This window comes from Nelumbo lutea, chromosome 1, assembly GCF_056320005.1.
Source record: "Nelumbo lutea isolate HS-2025 chromosome 1, American lotus-T2T, whole genome shotgun sequence".
Classification (NCBI taxonomy): Eukaryota; Viridiplantae; Streptophyta; class Magnoliopsida; order Proteales; family Nelumbonaceae; genus Nelumbo; species Nelumbo lutea.
The window spans coordinates 135885796-135909562 of record NC_142684.1 but is presented as its reverse complement, the minus strand read 5'-3'; the positions used below and the strand labels follow the sequence as shown (position 1 = coordinate 135909562).

General features: G+C 37.0%; 1 protein-coding gene across 1 annotated transcript in view; it reads right to left on the bottom strand.

Moving 5' to 3' along the window:
- Window positions 1-12473: 12473 nt before the first annotated feature.
- Window positions 12474-23767, bottom strand: part of LOC148877775 (vesicle-fusing ATPase-like) — a 36222-nt gene continuing 24928 nt past the window's right edge. The window contains exons 19-21 of the mRNA XM_088943789.1: window positions 21375-21497; window positions 15918-15983; window positions 12474-13010 (exon numbers count right to left, since the gene is read on the bottom strand). Of these exons, the coding sequence (XP_088799915.1) occupies window positions 12867-13010; window positions 15918-15983; window positions 21375-21497 (333 nt within the window). The 3' untranslated portion in view covers window positions 12474-12866. The remainder of the gene's footprint in view (window positions 13011-15917; window positions 15984-21374; window positions 21498-23767) is intronic.

Below are 23767 nucleotides of genomic sequence, written 5' to 3'. Positions count from 1 at the left end.
AATTATTTAGAGAGAATGAAAACTAGCTAAGAGCCCTTCAACTAGCGTATGGAGTGATGAACAACCAATTTGTCTTTCTTGGGTTTTTCACGAAGATTATAAGTTGTCCATGTGGGCCTCACTCAACCACACATAGATAGCCAAAAGCCTTACACATTTTTAAAAAAAATCATCATGTTACTCAATATTCATGCATTATATATTTATTCAAATAATTAGCATATTTTCAATCCAAAAGAAGCATATTTTTATAAGTATGAAATTATGTATATTTCTATATATTTATCCAAATAATTAGCATACTCTTAACCCAAAAAATCATATTTTTCATATTTTTATAAGTATGAAATTATGTATATTTTCTTTAAAACAAAGGGATGCCAATGTAGATTTTCTTTAAAACAACTAGGGTCAAGTATATTTGGCTTTAGGGTCGGGTTAGGGTTTTGATTCTTTGACCCAAATCGGGTTCAGTTTTAGCTAACCCACTCCATTGTATACCTATTCAAGGGTCGAGCTTTAGGCCTAATTTTACACTGTGTTAGGCTTGGGCTTCGAACCGGGCCCATTTAATTTATGGCAATAGCCAAACTTGAGCCCAACCCATGACCAAGTCTACCCTACTAAGTTATGATAGCCTACATATATACAATGTATTCTTGTAATTTTTTGACTTCTAACTCTATAGTCTTAAAGTTTGCGGTTTATTTATATGCTGATCTTTTTGTTTTAAATGGGAAAAGTGACACCTTAAAATCTATAAAACAATTTCCTAACTTAAATTAATGGATTCTAGGTCTTCAAAACATGTTAAAAAGTACAACTGGAATGTTATGGGTCATGGTTGGCATCGGGTTATATCCTATAGGGCTAGATTGGGTTTGGAAATTATGCATTTTAAAGGTGGGTTAGGTCGGGTTTGGGTTTGGGCACTAGAGAGTAAGGTTAAGGTTGAGGAAAACCCATGCCGAACTCGACCCATTAACATCAATAAAAAAACAATTCCATTAAACAAATTATATGTTTTCTTACTAAAAATGACATTTGATAACTTATGATATAAGAAATAAAATCATAATAATAAAAACATTCAAAATTTAAGGGGGTGATTGCCAATGTGAATCATTTTGTTTCTTGAGATCTTTTGTCACTACTTTTTTGTTTTTCTAACCACATTATTGGAGGAAGATCAGTGTGAATGCATCTACAACACACTCAAAGGTGAAGATGGGGATTGTTATGAGAGATCATGCAAGTTAACACTTGTGTGGCGAATGAAGCCAAGGCTAAAGCATTTTTTTAAAGTTGAAGCTACATTCTCTCTCTCTCCAAAGTTATCTTTGAATGTGAAGTGAATGATGTTGTTCATTTCAGGTTAGAAGAAAATTACTTTTCCCATTGGTGCATTCACATTGTGATTGCCAAGTATAAGAATCTTTTCTCTCAGTTTTTATGAAGTCTAAATTGTCTCCCAAAAAGGTCTCAAAACTATTCAATCTGAAAGCTTAAGCTATTATGTGAAGTATTTGAATATGTTTTTCTATCTAACATAGCCTCTTACATGAAAGTCCATTGGGCTAGAATCATGGATAAACATAGGCTCAGCCATACCTTATGCTGAAATTTAATTAATTAAAATAAGGACAATGATGAGTAAATGTCAGACCATTTGATCAAATTAACTTTGATACCATCTCAAAGAAATGTTCAACCTAAAAGCTTAAGCTATTATGTGAGGTCTTTGAATAGGTTTTTTACTATAACAGAAGGGATGTCAATCATGCCACTTCTTGGATCATTCCTCTTCTTTTACCTAGTTTTACAATCTTTTAGATTTTATTGTTCCTCTATTCACAAGGATTACAATTTGTATAAAGACTTTCAGTTTGGTGGATGGATATTTTGTCTTTTACATAGAAAAAAAGTTTTGTTTCCTAAAACAAAAACAACAACCATGCAATAAAAATTAATAAAATTATTAGATTATAGACTATAAAAATGAAATTTTTTTAACAATAACCGGAGTTAATACTATCAGCTTAATTTGTGAAATCATTCCAAATTAAGAAATTGCTTGGTATGACTTTTGCATCAGATGTGAGTTACGATGCCAGAACAATGGTGGTTGAACACTTGCATTCTAAAGAATGTACCTAGAGCATCTTCGTATTACAGTCGTGTTTCTCATGCTTGGAATGTAGTAGCATGCTTTCCGGATTTTCACAAAATGTAGCTTCTGGCTTTCCCTGGTGGGGCTTAGCTCGAAACTATAATTTGCATCCCGAAATCCCTCCTAAATGGGTCTATATGTCTTTTTTTCCAATTATTTATTTGGTATAAAAAGTAGAAAAAAGATTCATTAATGCACTAGGAACAAGAATAGATACAAAGACCAAATATACCATAAGAAAACCAAAAAAAAAATCGCCACAAACTGAGAAACAATAGTTCACTTTTCAAAGTCGAAATACTTTAGATAACTAAGATGGGACATCCCCATTAAACATTAAAAAGATACCCAAAACCATGCCAAGCTAACACGCAAGTTAACACATCAAGAGAACTATGCACGAAAGTAAAATAAATATTCAAAACCTTGCACTTTAATTTAATATCATAAGGAGACAAAAACAAACTATCTTTGGGATCCTTTATACAACAAGCAATAACCATTATTGAAGTCATAAGCTGTATACAAAGCACAACTCTCAAAACTCATAAAAACTATCCAAAAAAAGTGCACTCTACGAACTTAAAGACCCTATCATAACTAAGTTTCAACCATCTTGGGTTTAGAGGCTTTCAACTAACTTGCTTAGCGGGGAGCTAGTTCCAACTCGAAACTCATAATAATTATCCAAAAAAGTACACCCTATGAACTTAAGCCCCCATCAAAATTCAGTTTGCTTAGGGGGCATCTAGCTTAACCAAGATGTTATTATAATAAGTTGTAGCTACGAAGTCTTGGATTGCAATTTGATCAAGTCTTTTTTTAAGTTGTTTGGAGATTTAGCCTTGACCTATCAACATTACACATAATAAATTTTATAGATTGATCAGTATCACGAAACATATGCTCATTTTTATTAAGTCATATGTGCCATAGGGTGCTTGCCAAATATGCAAAGAAATCATTAAAAGAGTTATTTCCATTAGAAGAAAATTCATAATATTCAAAACTCAATTACTAAAGCATTGATTGAAATCTATTAAATTGGTCAACCCAAGTTTGCTCACAACCCAAATCCATTTTATTTTTATCATATTTAACCAAGGCATGTAAAATAGTTTTTTCCTACTTTGCACATGTGGCAGTTTCCATTAAGGCTAACACCTTGTATTAAGAGATTATCATTACTAGCAATAATATTATTACATCTTCAAAGAAACATTTAATTTTAGGCTTAATATTAATATCCCAATTTTTCAAGGGAGATTTCTATCTACTAATTGGTTAATGGGAACTTAGTACGATTATATGCAACATAATAAGTTGGCTTCAATGGAAAACAACTTTGTGGACCAAGGTCCCTAATGAGAATATATTCATTTGAGTTTTGGCAAGATTAGTCATGAAAATGCTTTTTACAACTTGAGGCACAAAAAAAATAAAGAATTTAGAGCTTCATTATTCCAGATCCTATAACTACTATTTATAAGGTCATTCACTTTTATTTTACCCGATAATACACTTTTCTACCCCCAACAACCTTTCCTTGGCAATGAGTTTCTTAAGAAATCCTTATTTTTGAAGTTTCTCACCTTAAGAACTTAGGTGCAAACATTTTTAGAATTCTTATAAAACTTCCAACAAAGCTTTAATAGCAAAGCCAAATTAAAATAATAGGGGTCCCTAAACCCAACACTACCCTTGACGTTATTCTTGCAAATCAATTCCCATCTAACTCAATTAATTTTGTGTTCATCTAAAATCCCTTTCTGCCAGAAGGATCCTTGGTTCTTGATCATTTCATTATAACCTAGTTTCAAAAGGAGACAACAAGACATGGTATAAGTTAGAATTAAGTTGATTATAACTTTTTAACATATTTTCCTTTCCAAGAAGGGAAAAATAATTGACCCCATCTTTTAATCTTGCTTTTGATTTTGTCATTAAGATACTAAAAATACCTTCCTTGTTTGATTAATCTAGATTAATTAGGAGGCTTTTAGGGCTCTAGACAGATTTGAAGCCCAAAATTTTGGCAATGTTTTTTTTTTATTATTTTATGATGCATATGTATTATTACTAAAGAAATTTTTGGACTTTTTTAAATTAATTTTCTATCCAAAAACTCTTTAGTATTCCTTCAACACCTTCAGGATATCTTCTCCCTCATTGAAAATATTCTTAAAAAAATGTATATACCATTTGCAAAGAAGACATGATAGACAAAAGGGCTTCTTTTGTTACAATTTTTGATTCCTAAAAAACCCTTACTTTGGGCTAGATTGTTCAAATTTTCAGAAAATCACATTAGAGCAAGGCAAAAACATATAAGGTGAGAGGGGTCCCCTTGTTTGAGCCCTCTCAATAAAATGATTAATTTGTTGCATGACTCGTTGATTAACACTATCAATCACAATGGATACACACCACGATCTAGTAGTTAATGCTTATTCCAATTACATGAGGTAATGAGGGAGTCTACATGAATGTAATTTGGCCATCCCACTATATTTAGTGTCACATATAATATTAAATTGCGGTATGCCAAATCATGTCTTCTAGCCCCAATCCAAGTCCTTTTTGGTTTGCCCTTATCTCTTTTAGGGCCTGTTCGTTTGCTCTAAAGTCTGACATCTGAAAGTGCAATAATTACATCAAGAGGTATATTGGTATTGGTGAACTTTTTTTTCCTCTGAACTCTGAATGCAAAAAATGTTATTCTGAATTTTGAAAAGTATCAAATGTACATTTTGACCCCATATATGAGAGTTTTTGTTTGTCTTTTTGGGGGTATCATTGGAAAATAAGAAATTGTATCATTGCACTTTAAGAGATAAGAGATAAGAGGAAGTGAACAACCATTTTTTTTATTAAAGTTAAAAGATTCCTCTTAAGAGATAAGAGTAAAGAGGAAACGAACAATTCCTTAAACCCTTCCACTAGCAATAGATGATTTCTTAAAGGTGCTATAGATGACATTTTTTACACAATCAATTATCATAGTCTTTTTTGTTCTCATTTCACAACGTATTGAAACTACTAATAAGTTCATACAAATATGCCTATTTCTCTCTAGTCTTTATAAGAACCTAGTTATCTTGTCACTATTTTCTATCTTGTTTTTTATTTGTCTAACATTTTTAATTATTTATAAAATATTTTTTTCTTTAAAATTAGTCTTGATGTCTGGATAAGGAGATAATTCGAACTCTCTACTGGTACCAATTAAATGTACGTAAATATAAAATATTAAATTTATTAGTTATAAACTCCTTATATTTGTGTGTGTAGGCACACGCATACAAACATAATTACATATATATATATATATATATATATATATATATATATATATATATATATATATATAACTTAATTATACTACATATATATAAACTAATATTTTTCTTGGACTCGGATTTTAATCAGATCGGATAGGGTTAAATCTGCATCCAGTTTGATCATTAATTGGATTCAACTTCTGACATCCAATTCCAGGATACTGGGATTCAGGGTTGATTCAGATATAAGATTTATGGAGTCTGTTGACAGCCTTAGTTCCAAATTGGATACAAAACAATTAGAAACTCTATGGGTCCTTTATTTGCCAAGTGTTTTCCTGATTGGAAAGGCCTTATCCTTCAAGGAAGCAATTTTTTACTCTATGGGTCCTTTGAGGAAGCAATTTTTGTAGTTAATGAAATTTTTACTTTCTCAAGAAAAAGTCCCTTTGTTAATGAGTGCATACATGGCAACATTTTTTTTGACAAGCAACACAGGGAGAAAATTCATTAAAAACAAGCTGCACACAAAAGTACAGCCAAAGAAGCATACAAAGCTGGGCCTCCTAATAGGCCATCCACATCTGACAACAGAAAAAACGAAATACAACAAAGAAAAGCACTGGTTACAAATTATACATTAGTAGCTAGTCCTGGGCATCCCTAATCTAAACTAGACTTCCCAACCACAGCCTTAGACAGAGAATCAGCCAAAAAAATTGGCATTCCTAGGCACCCACCTGAATGAGGTGTTCAAGTCAGCACCCAGAGCTTGAGCCATTCTGACTAAAGATCTGAACTTCCAAGGAGTTTGGTTTTGCTTTGTCATCCAACCTATAACCATTTGACAGTCACCTTCAACTTCCACATTCCTTAGGTCCTGCCTAACCAACAGTTTTAATCCCTGAACCAAGGCCAAAAGTTCAGCTCTAGAGGAATTTCCTTGTCCCACCGGGCATGAGAAACTTAAAATGATACTGACCTCATGGTTTCTAACAACTCCTCCCACCCCTGAGGTCCCTGGGTTTCGAAGGCAACATTGTCAAATGTATTGTCTGGAGAAATTGCGTCACATCATCTTGTTCACTTCTGTTGCTGCTGATCACCTTTCAAGATTTGACATAAACTTGATTGCAGTTCATTTTTTTCTGACACAATTTTCTCTTGCAGTTGATTTTGAAGAGGGTTCTCATGCTTGGATAAAAAACTCAGACTATCATAGGAAGGCCCACATTGCCAGATGCGGCTGTTCATGCAGTTGTTGGTAGCCTTTCCTTAATCCAAAATCCAGCCTTCTTTCCACAGAAAGGGAGCCTCTTTTCAGAATCTGAGAATGTAATTTTTTCCCTTCTTCTACCAGGGGTAAGATCAGGGTTTTTATCAGAACAGAACACACCTACTTTACAAGTGAAAAGAAACAGAAAAGAGTGAGATGCTATCTATGCAGGGTTTCTTGAATGTTTTGTATTGTTACTGGTGATTTAAGAAGCTCAGTATGCAAGCTGGATATGGTTCCTACAGCTACAAGGATCAAATATAAGGAATGGTATGGTTCAATAAATATAAATCTGGATATAATTTTTTTAAGTTATTTATTTTTTAAATTTAATTAAGATGTAATGCAAAAGTTAAATGTTAATATTTGTAAAAAATAAATATACTGCATGTAAAGTTAATTTGATTTGTAAGTTTCTAGTTGCCATGTATAAATTATAATATATCATTTAATACTCATTCATATTAATTTGTAATAGAATACCATCCAATTTGCCTCCGGTCAGTTTTGTACCAGTCTGCGGTGCAAGTCTGAACTGGATATAAATTTTGCACTCGTTTCTGATTTGCATTTGTTTGAAACAATTTGCACTCCTACCTTGTGCAAAACTTACAGTTGTTGCTGTTGGCAGTAGAAAATTTGCATCTTAAAAACTAATGCAAATTTTGCACCACCATCTTCCTTTACTTCCCCATACTAAACTGGGGTCACATCAATTTGACTCCAATTTTTTTTATCAATAACAATTAACTTCATTAAATTTTAAGAAGCTTTAAGTACAATAAGGGGAGGTAAATTGTCTTAACTCCCCCACAAGCAAATAACAAAAGAAAACAAAATTAGAATTGAGCTCAAGACAAAGAATTCCTATTCACCCTTGGATTAGGAAATCTTTCAGCAAATAAATTTGCAGTTCTCTTCAACCAATTGTATTTTATCTCAATGCCCTTGGTCAATTATTTAAATTTTGGGAGAATGATGGTTCAGCCCAGGGTCAGAATTTTTAGGCCCAAAGTATAATTGGGGTGGGTGCCAGTTCAGAATTGATGCCAATTCATGAACGGGCATTGGTGTATGGAGTGGGGATTTTTGACATTTTGAATGTTTATAGTTCTATAGTAGAATTTAGAAATCTGAATTGAGTCTGTCTGTACTTTTCTGTTAAATTTTTTGACACTTGAAAATGACGGTTGAGCCCAGGGTCAGAATTTTTAGACCCAAATGTCTAAGGTGGAGTGAAGTCCGTCGCCCGCCGGTTTGTTGGGGAAGAACTGGGACTGAGAGAGTAGGAGAAAGAGAGCTCGGAGAAAGAGAGGAAAAGAAAGGGAAAAGCCAAAAGGAAAGGCAAACTGAAAAGTGTCAGTTCCGCATTTAGTAGATTTTCAAAAATAATAAAATATAATATATAATATTAATATAATATTATATAAATATATATTATTGTATATATATTAATCAGTTCAGTTAACACTGGCTTTTTTTAAATGATTAATCGAAATGAACCGAAACTGTCAGATTTTTGAAAACATCAAACTTAAACTGTAAGGTCCACTTGTTTCTTTTCACCCAACCCAACTTCAGGTCCTAAAATAAAAATCTGTCAAAAGAGGTTGCCGTTCACATTAGAGTTTCCTTCAGATCACGACAAGATAAGGTCATCGTTCATCCCATCAATTCAATCAGTATTAGAAAGTTATGGCAACTATCTTTTGTGCATTTGGCTTTTAGGCTTTTAGCGTGTACATAGAGACCCATCCTGTTGAAATCTGAGAGAGACTATTTATGACCAAAGCAAGAAAACCACTCAAACTCAAATTATCAAAACCAGTATGTGGACGAGCTTTAGATCTACAATATCTAAAGCTTGTCAAAACCAGTCAGATATCAGACAGATCGATTTCTTTCGTTTTTGCTAATATGAATTATATAATTCTAGATTTATAAAAAGATTTATCAAGCCAGTAGGATACTAATAATTGAAATTTCATTAAGCAATACAAGCAGTAAGTGCTGTAGGAAAGCCAATACAATGACTGACTCCCACCATTAGCACACAAGCACAAGCACGAACGACACCAACCAGCTTATTCACCACAGACCAGTGAGCAGTGAACTGTGAACACCACAACTTCTTAATTAATTATTACATCTTTTCTTTTATCTTCACTCCCCTTAAAATACTGTTCTGTGCTTAGTGACCACCACAGGTGCAATCCACACAAGTGCAGCTGCTTCCGCACTTGCACTTGCCATCATTCTCGGCCGCTGGAACCTCACTCACAGTGTTCTCGTAGAAGCTGCAAATTAACAAGAGAAACCCATCATCATAAATCAACAAATCTTTCTAGTTTTAGTCTGAGCAGTTTGAACCCATTCGATGATTCATCTCCCACTCTCAACGAATTATAGGCAGGGAGATCGATTTTATATCGGGAGATGCAAAACAAAGGTGGTTCTGAGATTAATTACCTTTTCTCAGTCTCGATGATCTCGATGGTGTAACCGTTTCCCTTCTTCCTGGAATCACCAAGTGCAGATAATTTGGCTCGTCAGAGAGAGGAGGGTAGGTAATTAAGTTCTATAGAAAAACAATAACCAGATTTCAGATGGGTTGTGTGAGTATAGAAGACTTACACGCACTGACTCTTGTCAGCGCAGTCGCAGTTGCCGCAGGTCGACATGGTGAGTGATTGCACGTAAGATGAAAACAGAAAGCAGAGATTAATGAACTGTGAGAAATGGGATCGCTCGTACTCGCTATGCCTCCAGACCGTGTCCAGCTCTGGTATTTATAGACAGCACGGCCATGGTGATATAGAGACCTGTGAGGAGAACACGACTCAAGGAAGCATCCCAAGGAATCTCAATAATGGTGGGGTGGCCTCCTTTGGTCCTGATCCTCTCATGTCATCTTCATATCTCTCCCTCACACAGATGCTAGACTAGCACGCACGTCCGCACTGTAATCTCCACTAATGTTTTCTTTTCCTGGGTTTTATCTAAAATAAAAAATTCTGCAAATGCTGCTGATTGATTTAGTAAAAGACAATGGTGATTTGATTTGGTTAAGACTACTAGTCATCAACAGTCGAGATGCTTAGACTCAGCCTTCTATATTTATTGATTTTCCAAAGAATAGCATCATTCGTTCATCCTTTCACCATTAAAATAAGATTCAATCATGCAGTGAAATAATTTACTAGCTCAATCGGGTTATTGGTTTTTGATAAAAAAAAAATCTTCAAAATTGCTCATGACTTGGCCCCTTCAGTCATGATTAAAAAAGAAGAAAATAAAAAGGGTCGAGAAGATGTTGTCAATGCAACAGTGGAAAAATCTTTCGTTCTCTCTCGTCCATCATTATATGGGCTTCACCAATCACTGAATCGCACACCCAACTGAAAGCTGTAACACAGCTATTTAATTTGTTCATACAAAAGATCTTAATTTTTATATATATATATTAATATTAAAACTAAGAAATTGAGTCATTTCAATGGGAATATGGTTCGCTCATGATCTAAAGTATGGCCCGCAAATATGCTCGTGCATGGGTGACCACCCAAGTGTTTGGTTGTTCCTTCACTGTTCTACGAATGGCATCAAGCCCAAGTTACTGAGAAACTCAACAGAGAAAATCGAATAAATGGCCTTAGCACATAGGAGTCCAAATATGCCAAACCATTTAAATTTTATGGTTTGTTTTTTTTTTTTATTTCCCTAAATTTTTATATCAATGGAACAGTGGAAGCAAACAGAACCTATATAGTTTTTGTTTTTTGCAATAGAAGTTGCTTCTCATTGTAGCCTACTTTCTTTTCAAATCCATGTCAAACAATCCGTAGCCTTACGTTATTGTGATCTTTCTCTCACTTTTTATCCTCACATGCAAGGTGGTCGGTCCTCCCCCCACTTCCCTATTCTGTCAATTTCAAGGATAGAGCTTAGAACAGGGCACCAAAAAAGGAAAAAAAGAAAAAGAAAAAACTGGAGCTCATAACAAACAACTGAAATTTGTTGTTGGGCGGCGATCAAGACCCAGTGACGCTTGACCCAATGTTGCCCATCCTTTTGGGTACTGTTTGGGACAATTGCTTTCTCCCATGCAAAGATGATAGATCTACTTCCACATAAGTACAAATACAATGTACGCGTTTGAACTTTTCCATATTGGACTGTTTCCCTTTCGGCTGTATTTCTAATTTCTCTGTGGCGCCTAATAACGCTTTATGCGTTGGAAAGTTGAAATTACGATAAACAAGCAACTGTACATCACTACATTGAGCTATGTGCAGAAAGTCTTGCTTTTTCAATTTCCAATGTCACAAATCAAATACAAACATTGAAACTTCAACCCACCATTTTGAATCCGGATCTGCTACTCCACATAGCGTCTCACACCAATCTCACAGCCGTGTATTGGAAATGGAAAGTGGAAACACATATACCATAATTGTATGTTGCTAAGAAAATATTCCCAATTTACGGCTGCATTGGATGTAAGGTTGGTGTGAGGCACTCTCCGTGAGGAGCAAATCTGATTTGTGCCGTGCATCAAGCACCTTCTGTATCTTTTGTTCGGCAAATTGTTGCATTTTTGAGTATCAAATTCTTCTATAATTAAAAAAGTTGTTTAAGTTTAACCAAATCAGGTGAAAGAATTCTGGGTATGTTATAGTGCAATAACTGAATCGTGAAGCTATTGCTAAAACACGCAACCTCTCAAGTCTCAGCAATGACCGAAGCAAAGAAATAAAAAGAGAAGTGGAAAATGGAAGTGTGTTGATGTATGCGGATAGTCCACGTGGCTAAACCTTCATATCGCTACTTGCGATGCTTGCATTTGAATTGGATTGCGAATTTGCCATGTGTCATATCAGGAGAAAAAAGTGGCACTGTGATGTGGGGGACCAGCTTTGGCAGCTTCTAAAATTGTGATGAATGTGGCGTCCTTTTTATACTTTATTTTGCTTTGTTCATCTATAAAAAAAGATTATAATTTATTTTGATGAACATGACGTCCATTCATCATCGTCTATACTCTATATAATGAGCCTTGTACCCTTCGTGAACGGTAAAAAGTGAGGCACCGTGTGATGGGTCATTCGCCAGTCGCCACCCATTTGAACGACCCACAAAGTCGCAACTGCCCTTTGCAAAAATATAGAATTAAGCTAAATACCAAAGTGATAAGATAACATCTCTTTGTTGGGGAAATAGATGGAAGATATGTCCTCTCTTCATCATCATGTGAAGTTTCACATTTTCCAATGTCCAAATCGCGCTTCTGAACAATTATACCGGAAACAGGGAAATCTATACGAATATAAAATTTAAGCTTAGGTTTATCCATACGAATATAAAACAGGGAAATTTATGATACCTGAAATACATGATACGGTAAGAGCTTTGGCACCCATGAATTTTGACGAATACCACTGGTATCACAATCAAACCCTGCAAGTTAAGTCAATACTTGCTTTGATTTAAACCAATGTTTTAAAAATCAACTAATACGCCTAACCATTTTTGCCTCCAAGTTGTGGGTCACCAGTTTGAACAGTTGGATCAGATAGTTCATACCATGCCACATCAACGCATACATACATAGATATAATGTCAACTTATATTTTTACCATTTACTTACACTAGTGTAGTTAAAGTGAAACATACTTACACTAGTGTAGTTGAAGTGAAACACACCAAATAGTATAGAAAGAAGAGTATATGGAGTTTAGCCATAGAATTAATACGAGACATTAGAACCCTCTTATGAATCATTAATCACGTTTCATGGCCATCCAAATTATACATTCAAGTTCACATGCTAAGACTACCCAGTCTATAATTTTTTTCCAAAATCCGGACCCAACCCCAGATTCTCTGCATGGAATTTGAAACATATGAATTATGCATTTTTTTGGTAAACAAACATATAAACTAGATTGAGTTGATAGAATTCAGGGTCCATAGAGATTGATGGATTACCAGACCGTGAGAGCATACAAAATTAAATGGAATCTTCCTTTAAATCCTCGTTAAAACCACCAAGTAAATATACCCAACTTAATTACATTTCATATCTCCTGGAAAAAAGGGATCAAACCCAAGAAGCTGTACAGTGCAGAACAAGTAAAAGCTACACGCGAATGACATCCCCAAGGCAATCAAAAAAATGAGAAATGTCAATCTTTGCTTTACCAGAATAAATGGCCTCGGAACCTCCACCTCGTGCCCCCTGGACAGCCATTTCGATTAGCATGTAGAGCTTCTTGATTGGCATCTGCGAAAACATATCATAATACAAACTAACCATGTGAGAAGTGAGAATCACTACCATCTATCATAAAAAAGAAAGTGAGAATCACTACCATCTATCATAAAAAAGAAAATGAGAATCACTACCTTGCTTTTAAACAAACCCATGTGTCAGTCTGTAAAATCATTACCCTATTCAAAAGAGCACTATGGATGTCTTATACAAGTGAGAGTTCTAAAATGCAACAAGAAAATTTTCTAATGTTAACTCCACCGATCTAACTTAGTCGTGAATGACCTGAAAGTTGCAGTGGCTTGGTGATCGGAGGAAAAGGTTCTTGGATCTGAAAAAGAGAATGTCCCCAAATTCCCCAGAACTACGCAATTTATAGGCAGTTAGGGGGGGTCCCTGAGTCCCCTTCTGGAAAGCTCTACTCTTTCTGGGATCTCGAGTCTCTTCTGGAAAATTCGACACTTTCTAGAATCTCAAGTCTTTCCGGTCGTGCAAAGACCAGACACAAGACATGTCACCATGACTCCCCCACTCAGCTGACCTTACTGGGCATAATACAAGGTCAGGCTGTTCTTACACCCCTAAACACGTTTCTCAAATGCCCTAAAGCACCATTCTTTTAATACCACGTGACACCAGCCTTCCTTCCATCTTTACTCTCATGTGTTATTTAGTTGCTCTTTAATTTATGCTCTTACAGCTTCATAATACTTGAATTTCGGGGTCTAGGCATTGGCAATATTAGATTAAAAAATGTAGCATTGTTAGGGAAGTGGTTGTGGAGGTTTCCCCTAGAGCAGGACAGATAGTGGTTTTTTGTGGTGGAAAGTATTCACAGAATGGCAGCAAATGGATGGGATGCTGGTGTCAACCCTAGGGCCTCTCATTTCTCGCATTGGAAAGCCATTGTCGGAGTCCCTTTCATCAGATTTGGTGTGCTCAGGTAACAAAATTCTGTGTTGGGAAGACATTTGGATTGGAACATTCCCCTTAAGGATAGGTTCCTGGTAATGTATTCTCTTTCCATAAATAAATTCAAGCTTATTTCCTTGTTTCGTGTGTCTAAGGGGTCCTAGGATTTGGGCTTCAAAAGAGGGTTCAGGGATTCAGAAATGGTTTGTAAAGATGAACTTTTCACTCTTTTGAGTTCAGTTTTCCTTCATCTTTCTTGCCCAGACAGAAGAATCTGGATAGAGTCCTCTTCAGGGTTCTTGCTCTTCTTTCTTCAATGCCCTAATTCAGCCGACTGTTGCACCTTTCCCTTTTCCTGTTAAAGAAGTATGGTGTACTCCTGTTCCACCAAAGGTTAAGGCATTTTGTTGGGAAGTATCTCTCCAAAAGATCAATACTATGGATGTACTTCAAAGAAAAAGGCCAGATTGGTGCCTTTCCCCACGTCTGTTGCCTTTGCTTAAGGAGTGGTGAGACAGACTCATCTTTTGATCTCTTGTCCTTTTGCTTCTTACCTTTGGGTTTATTTCTCCTCTCTGTTTGGTTGCAGGTGGAGTTCCCCCCCCCCCCCCCCCCGTGTGTTGAACCTTTTGTACTCTAGTTTCTTCCAACAACCAAAAAACAGGGTAGGGTAATGTAGAGAATAACAAGAGCAGCCATCCTATGGTCGATTTAGGAAGAGACAAATAATAAGATTCTCCAAGGGCAAGAAAAATCCAATGAAACACTTGCTGAGGGCATTACCATTAAGATTCTACATTGGCTGAAAGCTCCACAACTTTTCAAGGACTTTTCCTTAATTGATTTAATTAGAAGTTGGAATACTAGTATCCTCTTCCTCTTCTCCTATAGTTCAAGTGAGTTGGTCCCCACCGCCACAGTTCAGGGTGAAATTGAATTTTGACGGAAGGTCCTTATGTAATCCAAGTCTGTCGGGAGTTGAGGGTGTCTTCAAAGATGAGGAAGGAAGAGTGTTGGACCTATACTGGGGGTGGAAGACTCTTTAAGTGTAGAAGTCAAGGCCTTACTCCAAGGCCTGAGATTGGCAAAACAATGGGGAATGCAACACTTAGAGGTGGAAGGAGACTCCAAGCTGGCAATATGGTGGATGCAAGCAAGAAACCTGGGAGTGTGGTCATTCAAACAGCCACTAAGAGAAATTGTAAGCTTAGCAAGGGAGCTTGGGGTGCAATTTAGATGGGTTAGAAGGTCAGCAAATGGAATGGCAGACACTTTAGCTAAGCAAGGAGTTAATAGGGAGGCTTTGTTTTGGGCTTGTTTGTAAGGCTAATATTGTTTTGGCTTCTCCAACCATCCTTTGGGTGGTGATACTTGTACTCTTTATTTAACTCCATCAATGAAAGTTAACATTTCCTATCAAAAAAAAAAGAGAGAAAAAAATTGAATCTGTTTTTTTTTATAAATAAATTGAATCTGTTTTTCATCACTTCCATAACTTGATGTCAGATGGAGGCAGGCGTATCAATGTCACCAAGTTTTATAAATGCAAACACTACTATAAAAAACTAAATGGATGAAAACTTCATCTCAGCAGAAATAGTTGGTCATAAGAAAAAAAGATTGACATCTCCAAACCAAGCGGTGTTTTATTTTAAGTAGGTTTAGTTTTGCCCCATATGAATCTACCAAGTATTAACCACCGTTGGTTTCCAGCAATGACCAGTACCATGACAAAATCCCTTTATTCAGCCACAACTATTACTGAAATGGGAACCTCATGGGCTGGAGACAAAATCCCTTTATGCATATGGAACAATGGTGAACACTCATGATAGGTTGCCCAGCCCACTGTGATGATTTTGTCTCCAACCAATCAGCACAGTCAACTTCATGGACATACTGGTAAATTGTAATGACCATATTTCATCAGAAAGTGTCAAAATAAGCAGGGGAAAGAGTTGGGGTAGAATGATATATCTCATGAAGAATTAATGGAATTAAGCTTACATTATTGAGGGCCTCTGCAGCTGCATCTATATCATCTTCAGTGAACACCTTTAATTGTTCCAAAACCTGCATAGAAGAAAATGCCACCAACACTCAGATTCACAAACATTATCTTTCTGATAAGTGAAACAGGTGCAACTGAACTTACATCTGACAATATCTTAAACTGATGTATAGAAAGCATTATCACTAACAGTTTTGTGTAAAAAAATAACCAATCGATGCCAAAAAAAACATGGAGATTCTAGTCATTTTTAATAGAATATGATGTTCCTTGTCTAATAATAAGAGAAAATGGAGACAACAAACTCAGATGTAGAAACACAACATGTTTGCTCTACAAGCACTGAGGCACATCGATAGAGATTTTAAGCATCTAACCCCAAATGTGAGGAAGGCAAAGGATTGCCCTCAAGATTATGAATTTATCGGTCATCAGTCATGGTAATGCAATCCAACTCTATCCTAATATCAAATGTAATGAATAATCTTTCACTAGACTATAGATACATCATACATGGTGAGCTTATTCCAAAATGTCAAAATAAGACCAACTCTGAAGAAGAGCACTAATCTCCTCATTTAGAAGACAGATATATTTACATAGCATTCATATCGGTGTATAGTTAGCCACCTACATATGTTTAAAAAACAAATTATGCAACATCCGAAAAACTATTATGAAAGACTGTTAGTTGAAGGTGACTTTAAACTGGTAATAGGGTGGTTGAAGGAACCTGAAACTGTAATTTGGAAATACAAAGAATATATGAAAAGATTTAAATGGCTGGTCAGAGATATGACAATTTCAGTCCAATGGGAAAGGCTGACGGTCAGCTAAGGTGATAGCTAATTTCTTTGCAAAACAAGGGGTGCATAGATCTAAATTATTCTGGGCTAAGTTGTAATCTGTCTTTCTGGCTGGGGCTGCATCTCCCATCTCTGCTGGATGTACTCTGTAATCATGTGATATTTAGTTCTGTTCTAATAAAATTTCTATCATTTTCCAGAAAAAAATAAGAACATCCAGAAAACTATTACTTCCCCTAGTGTGTGTGTGTGTGTTGTTAAGATTGCGCGTTGAATTCCAGGGCAAGTTGTATTTGTCCTTCTTAGAAGATTTCCTATTTGAAATGTAATACTACCTTTTTGAGGGTTTTCTTGTTGTACAAGAAAAGCAGGGTTCTTGTACCTCTATAAAGGTATGCATTAGGATTACCTCTGTAAAGGTATGCATTAGGATATTTTCTGGTGAGGATCTGTGTCCTCAATGAGGGTATTGGGTCCTCCACGAGAAATGTGTGCTCTCCAAAGGAAATGTTTGTACCTTCCACGAGAGATTTGGATCCTCCAAATGTAAGAAGGTGAGTCATTTGGTGGAGTCTCCTGGAAAATATATTTGGTGAGAAAAATAGGGGTTTACTTGTAATTTTGGATCCTCTATTACCCAGTTGTAATTTTGCTTTGTTTCTGAGGCAGAATCTCATGTCTCTCTATGGGAACTCTATCATGTACCTTATGCTGGCTCATATTAATTATTCTTTTTTTTATCAATAACTCATATTAATTATTCTTAATAAATCACTTTATTACTTATAAAAAAAAAGCATGTAAAACTCTCAACCTCTTTATTTTTCCCCCAATGTCATTACTTCAAATAGTTAATGTGATGTTGAACATTATGCATTCTTGATTCTATGAGCAGCCTTTGTACCCAAGTCCCTCAAGGCAAGACCAAACCAGTCCACGGTGCAGCATGGGCTGAAATGCAAGACACACCAGGCATGTGCCTTTTGAAAGTGCTGCACCTAGGACCTAGGCGAGGTGCATACCCTAAAATGCACCCTACCTGTGTGCCTAGGCACGCCTTTTAAATCGCTGGTTACGATAAGTGCAGCTAATGTTAACCCTGGGAAGTCTGGCATCAAGGGTTTAGACACTAGATGGCATAATAAATTCTCAGGACTTATTGGTGTTGGAGACTCAATAAGAGAAGAATTACAAGCAGTCATTCAAGGATTAAGAATGGCAAGGGATCAACATTTCAATAGCCTGGTAGTAGGATGGGATTTAAGGATTGTTGTTGGTTGGCTTAATAATGCCTTGAACTAAGGCATAAGCTAACCAACAAAAATTCACCAGGGCGGTCTTATGGTCAAAATTCTCCCTGTGTCATACCCATCTACTCTCATGTTTGAGAGTTGAAATTAAGTGAGCACAAATGCCTTCTTTTTTTGAAGAAGAAGAAGAAGAAGAATGAAGATAAAAATTTTATCAAAAATATAAGAGATACATCAAGGAGGTGATAAGATATCACCAAAAGAAGAAAAGCAAGACTCATAGACCCTCTGAGACCCCAAACCCGCATAATTTGATAACAAAAAGGAACGCCCAAACAATTCCAAACTAAGAGCCAGGAAAAAACCCCAAAAAACATAGCCCAACAACCCATCAAGAAAATACAAAAACATAAGCCCCGCCTAGCCACAACCTTGACTTCAGAAAACCTCTGTGGACATGTCTTCTTGGATTGGCAAACAATTCCAAACTAAGAGCCAGGAAAAAACCCCAAAAAACATAGCCCAACAACCCATCAAGAAAATAGAAAAACATAAGTCCCGCCTAGCCGCAACCTTGACTTCAGAAAACCTCTGTGGACATGTCTTCTTGGATTGACTTGTCTTCATCCCATATCTTGTCTATTTTTGGACGGGCATCTTTCTTGGACTTCTCTTCCTTTCAAACTCCTTAAAATCCATTCTAGCAAACTCCTCACCACCCCAATAAAACAGACCTAGGCCTTTCACAATTGTAACCTCTCTGTCCACTATTTTTTGGAGGGCCCCCCACCTGACTCCCCTACATAACTGTTATCATTTTGAATCATCTGTCTCATCACAGATTCAGAATCGCCTCCACTTGAATTATTTTCCTATTGCACTTTCGGCATCAGGGAGGAAGAAGACTGAGACTGGTTTGTTCCCCCCTCCTCTTTAGTGTTGCCCCTTCTACCCAAATCGACACCCAACTTTCCGATCTTCACCTCCTCGAAGCGAGAAGCATTGCTTTCAACTTCTTCTTTGGGGGTCTCCTCATCACCTGAATCATTTTTCCCTTCCTCCTTACATTCAATTTCCAACTGAACATCAGCATAAAGATTCCTATCCGAGCCCGTCTCCTCTTCCCCTTTTGGCCTCTCAGTTTCAACAGGTACTAGCAAGGTTCAAAATATATTGATACAACCAAATATGCCAGTATGTATGCCGTGTATCAGACTGTGTCGAGGCTCACTCCCCTATTTTATTTTTAGTTTTTTTTAACCTAGTTCAAAGGGGTCGGTTTCCTGTAGGGGCATACCGAGAAGCCCCCAATATGATACGTATCAAAATTTTGAACCTTGGGTACTAGCACCTCCGAAGACTGAGACAAAGAATATTCGTCAAGAACCTTCCCTAAACCATCAAAGATTCTTTTCCAACCATTTTTATCAAACTTTGCAATCACCCAAATCCACTTCACTTCCTTCCTTTTTCTAGCCTTAGTCGAAAAACTCCTTACCCATTCACTTCTTTTCAGCTTTGATTTGATCAATCCTGGCACCTTTCACTTTCCACCTTCCCTTTTTTTCTGGAACAACCTCCCTTCCTCCCGATATGCAGATCGACCTTAAATTCCTATTCACTGCACTCCTTTCCTAATGCATGAGGTGAGGACTTTATGCAATAGCCCTTCTCTACAAAAGACATCGGAGCATTTGCACCCCACACCTTAATACCGCCCTAAGGAAAACGAAGAAAATCTTCTAAGACTGCGAGCTTAACGCCATCAATTCTCTTACCTAAAGAGGAATGAAGGGGGTTAATTTCTCCTATCGAGACAAGTGAAGGCTCCCACGCACAGATTGCTTGATAATCCCTTGGGCTGACTCCACCAGCTCAACCAAGACCAAAAATCGATTCATCTTCCAAGGCCTTAGCCAGATCAGGCCTCATATGATTAAATATGAAATGTGGGCCCATCGTAATAGATGGTGTGGCTTCGTCCTTAACGGCCTCTGCATAAGTCTGATTACCCCTCACACTAACTCCAATTCCCGATACTATTAAGCTAGGACTATCAACGGGTCGGGTCTAGGTCGGAACCAGCTGGAACTGGAACCGACCCAACATGAAATGTTGAGGACACAGACCCGAAACTCGACCCAATAGGGTCTGTAATTTTTGAACCCGAAACTGAATGGATCGGTTCTTGGGACAATTGGATTGACCCGACATACCCGATTATAATAAATAAAAAAGTAAATATTTATGTTTAATATATATTAAATATTATATAATATTATGTATATATATAATTTATTTATTTAACATATTACACATTATATATATAGGGTCGGATCTGAATCGATTCGGGACTAGGGCTGCAAATATCTGATCCAATCCGTTAAGAAAATTCAATTGATCCGAATCCAATAAGGATCCATTGGATTTTCAAAAGCATGATCGAATATATTATTGGATATCCGATTCGATTAGAATTATATTTATTTTTTGTAATGTAAATAATATAAATAATATATTATATTATTTATATAATACAATAATATAGTAAATATAAAATATATAATATATAATTATATAAATAATATATAGAACATACATATATTATATATGCAAATAATATATAGTATATAATATTTCATAATTAACGGATAGGATCGGGTCTCAATGGACCGGATCAGTCAATATCCGAATTCGATCCATTAACTTAATGGATCGGCTTTTCCAATCCAATCCGTTTTGTTAGGGATCATGAGAGATCCAAATCCGCCTCTTAACGAAACGGTATCAGATTCGGATCGGATCCGATCCGATCCGATCCGATCCGACTTATTTGCAGCCCTATTTGGGACTAGGTGGAACCGGTTCCGAACTGATAGTAATCGGGACACAAAACTGCACGTCGGTTCCAATTCCCAGAACGAGAACCAACCCAATTGGTTTGGGTCCATCGGGCCGGACCCAACCCATTGACAGCCCTATATTGAGCTGTTAACTTTCGTAATCAGGAACCTTCCAGCTAGCATCGTCTTCTTCCTTGGAGTAACTTCTCCATCATGACGATTCAACTCCTAGAAGAACCCACACCTTCGGCCAGACATCATCGGTTCTTTTCAATGGTTAATATATGCCTTAGTGCAAGGCGTAAGTGTAAGAGATCCAAATTAGTGAGGAACCATGTTAATATAGACACATAATGAGAGAAATCAAGCATTTTGTTACAGAACTGCGAGAAACATTCATGTGGATTTGAACATCAAGCAACCGTATTGCTGATGGACCAGCTAAACAGTGGACTAGCAGAGCTCAAATGTACTTTGGGAATTATTCCTGTCCTGAGTTGGATGATTGAGTTGTAATTTGAATTAAGTGGGTTGAGGGTTAGGTAGTGATTTACCTTTCTGGCATCTTCAGTTTTCAATTGTGGGACATGATAAGTAACAGAGAAAGCATCACAGATACCAAGTGAATCCAGGAAAGCTGACTCACTAGTTGTACCAATCACCAACAAGTTTTTTCCCTGACAGAAAAACAAGAATTAAAAAAAAAATCAGACACATGTTCCAAAATTGAATTTACCTTTTTTAACAGTTTTGGAATATAAGGCCATAGATAGCATGGAATGGGAAACATGATTTTCAGAAAAATAAGAATGAATTAAAGCTTCCAGGGAATTGGACCAGATATTATGTCATCCAACTCAATAAACAAAAGCACCCAAACTAGCACCTATTCCCAAACAAAGTATAGGTATCCTGATCAAGTGCGGCTTTATTGGGTGATATTACATACAAGATCAAATTAGAACTTGATATCCTTCTACAAGCAAAAGATTTTATTGGTTTCTGATTTTCATTCAGAGATCAACAATGGGTAGATGGATCTAGCTCTGTGTAGAGAACACTGATGTGGGCCCCACAGCTACGGTCCCACTGTGTTCGTTGGGTAGAAGATGTTCTAGTCTGCCTAGGGTTAGTTATTGGTCATTTAGTTGTTTCAGTTGTTATTTATTTCAGTCTTATTTTTTGCTCTATTTGTTATGTAAAGACTAAGGGCAGATCTGTCCTTTACATGTAATGAGCATAACCTATAAATATTAATTAAAGTGGCGGCGGCAGAACAATAAGCTTCTGCTCCTCCTTTCAACCCTTGTGCTCTACTGCTTCTCCTCCCTCTTCCTCTTCTTTCCTCTTACCTTTCTTTTTATCTTCGATCCTGAAATCCATTAGGGTTCAAGACTGATAACAGTCCTGAACTTCTACTTGGTATCAGAGCCAGGGCTTCTCATGTGAGTCTAGTCCAGCCAACCACATGAGAACCATCTAAGGCTGGAAGCTAAGAAAGCAAAGTTCGTTGACTAGTTCTTGGAGATCTCCAGAGGATTAGCAGCTGTTTGAAGAAGTGCCACAGTTGCAGCGAGTTGGTGATCAGGAAGAATCAGAGAAGGCTAGGGTTCGGGTAACCTTGTTAGGCAGCGAACTACATCATATTGTAAGTCTTTTATTTTCTGAGAGAAGTAACATCAGAGAAGATAGGTTGGACCTATCCAGCAAGGGTGGCCGAACCACTCTAGGGTTTTATCTCTCTATTCTCTAGGGTTTTGTCTTATCCCTGCGGCAAACCCTAGTATTAGGCCGAACCTTGTGATCTTATCCCTGCGGCAAACCCTAATAGTTCTCCTCAACATTGATCAGTTTTAGGGTTTCATATTAACCCTAATATAAACCTTATCAGTACGGTACTGTCTGGAGTGTACGGCTCTTAGGACTGATTAAAACCTCAAATTGGCTTCAGCATATCAGATTGCTCTTCAAACTGTTTTTCAGATTTCTTTTGGGGTTTCGAACACTTCTAAAGGGGTGAAAACAGTTCGGACTGTTGCTGTTGTGTGTGGTTATTGATTTCAAATCAGTCTTATACATGTTTCATGCACATCTACCGTGAGTACAGATTGGTTCTATACTGATTTTGTGACTGTGGTTGGGAGTTCTAGTGCTGGTTTTGACTGTAGTAACCATAATTTTGAGACTTCTGGTTCTTGACCGAAATGGAGTTTAAAAATCAGGCAGAAGGCAGTTTTGGGAACAGCAGTTGTGGTGGTGGTTCTGAGACAGGTTTTCAGATTACAACCGTAAAGTTTGATGGATCAAACTATTTGGAATGGGCCCAATCAGCTATGATGGCTATTGGGGGAAGGGGCAAAGTAGGGTATCTCTTGGGAGATGCGGCAGAACCTTCCAAGGGAGACCCTATGTATACCAAGTGAGTCCAAGAAAACTACTTGGTTATGACATGGCTCTGTAATTCTATGCAGCCCCATATCAGTCGAAATTACTTATGGGCAAAGACAGCCAAGGAGATATGGAATGTGATGAAAGAGACTTACTCCCAACCCCTTAATGTTGTCAGAGCATATTAGTTGAAATGTGAGGTGAATTCCCTTAAACAAGGAGAGAAACCGGTGTCGGTCTACTTCTCTACCTTGAAGTCCCTGTGGCATGAGATTGATCACTTAGAGACTCTTGAATGGGAGAGTCCCAAAGATGCTCAAATACATAGAAAGCACATCGAGACAAACAGAGTGTTTGAGTTCCTGGCAAGACTGAATTCAGAATATGATATTGTGAGGCAGCAAATTTTGACCAGAGATAGTGTGACCCTCTCTCAGGCATACTCCTTAGTGCACAGTGAAGAGACCAGGAGGAAAGTCATGATGCAATCTCAGCCGCTTACACCTGCCTTGGTAGCTGTCAAACCCAAAACAGAGGGTGATTCAGAGAGGGACAGAAA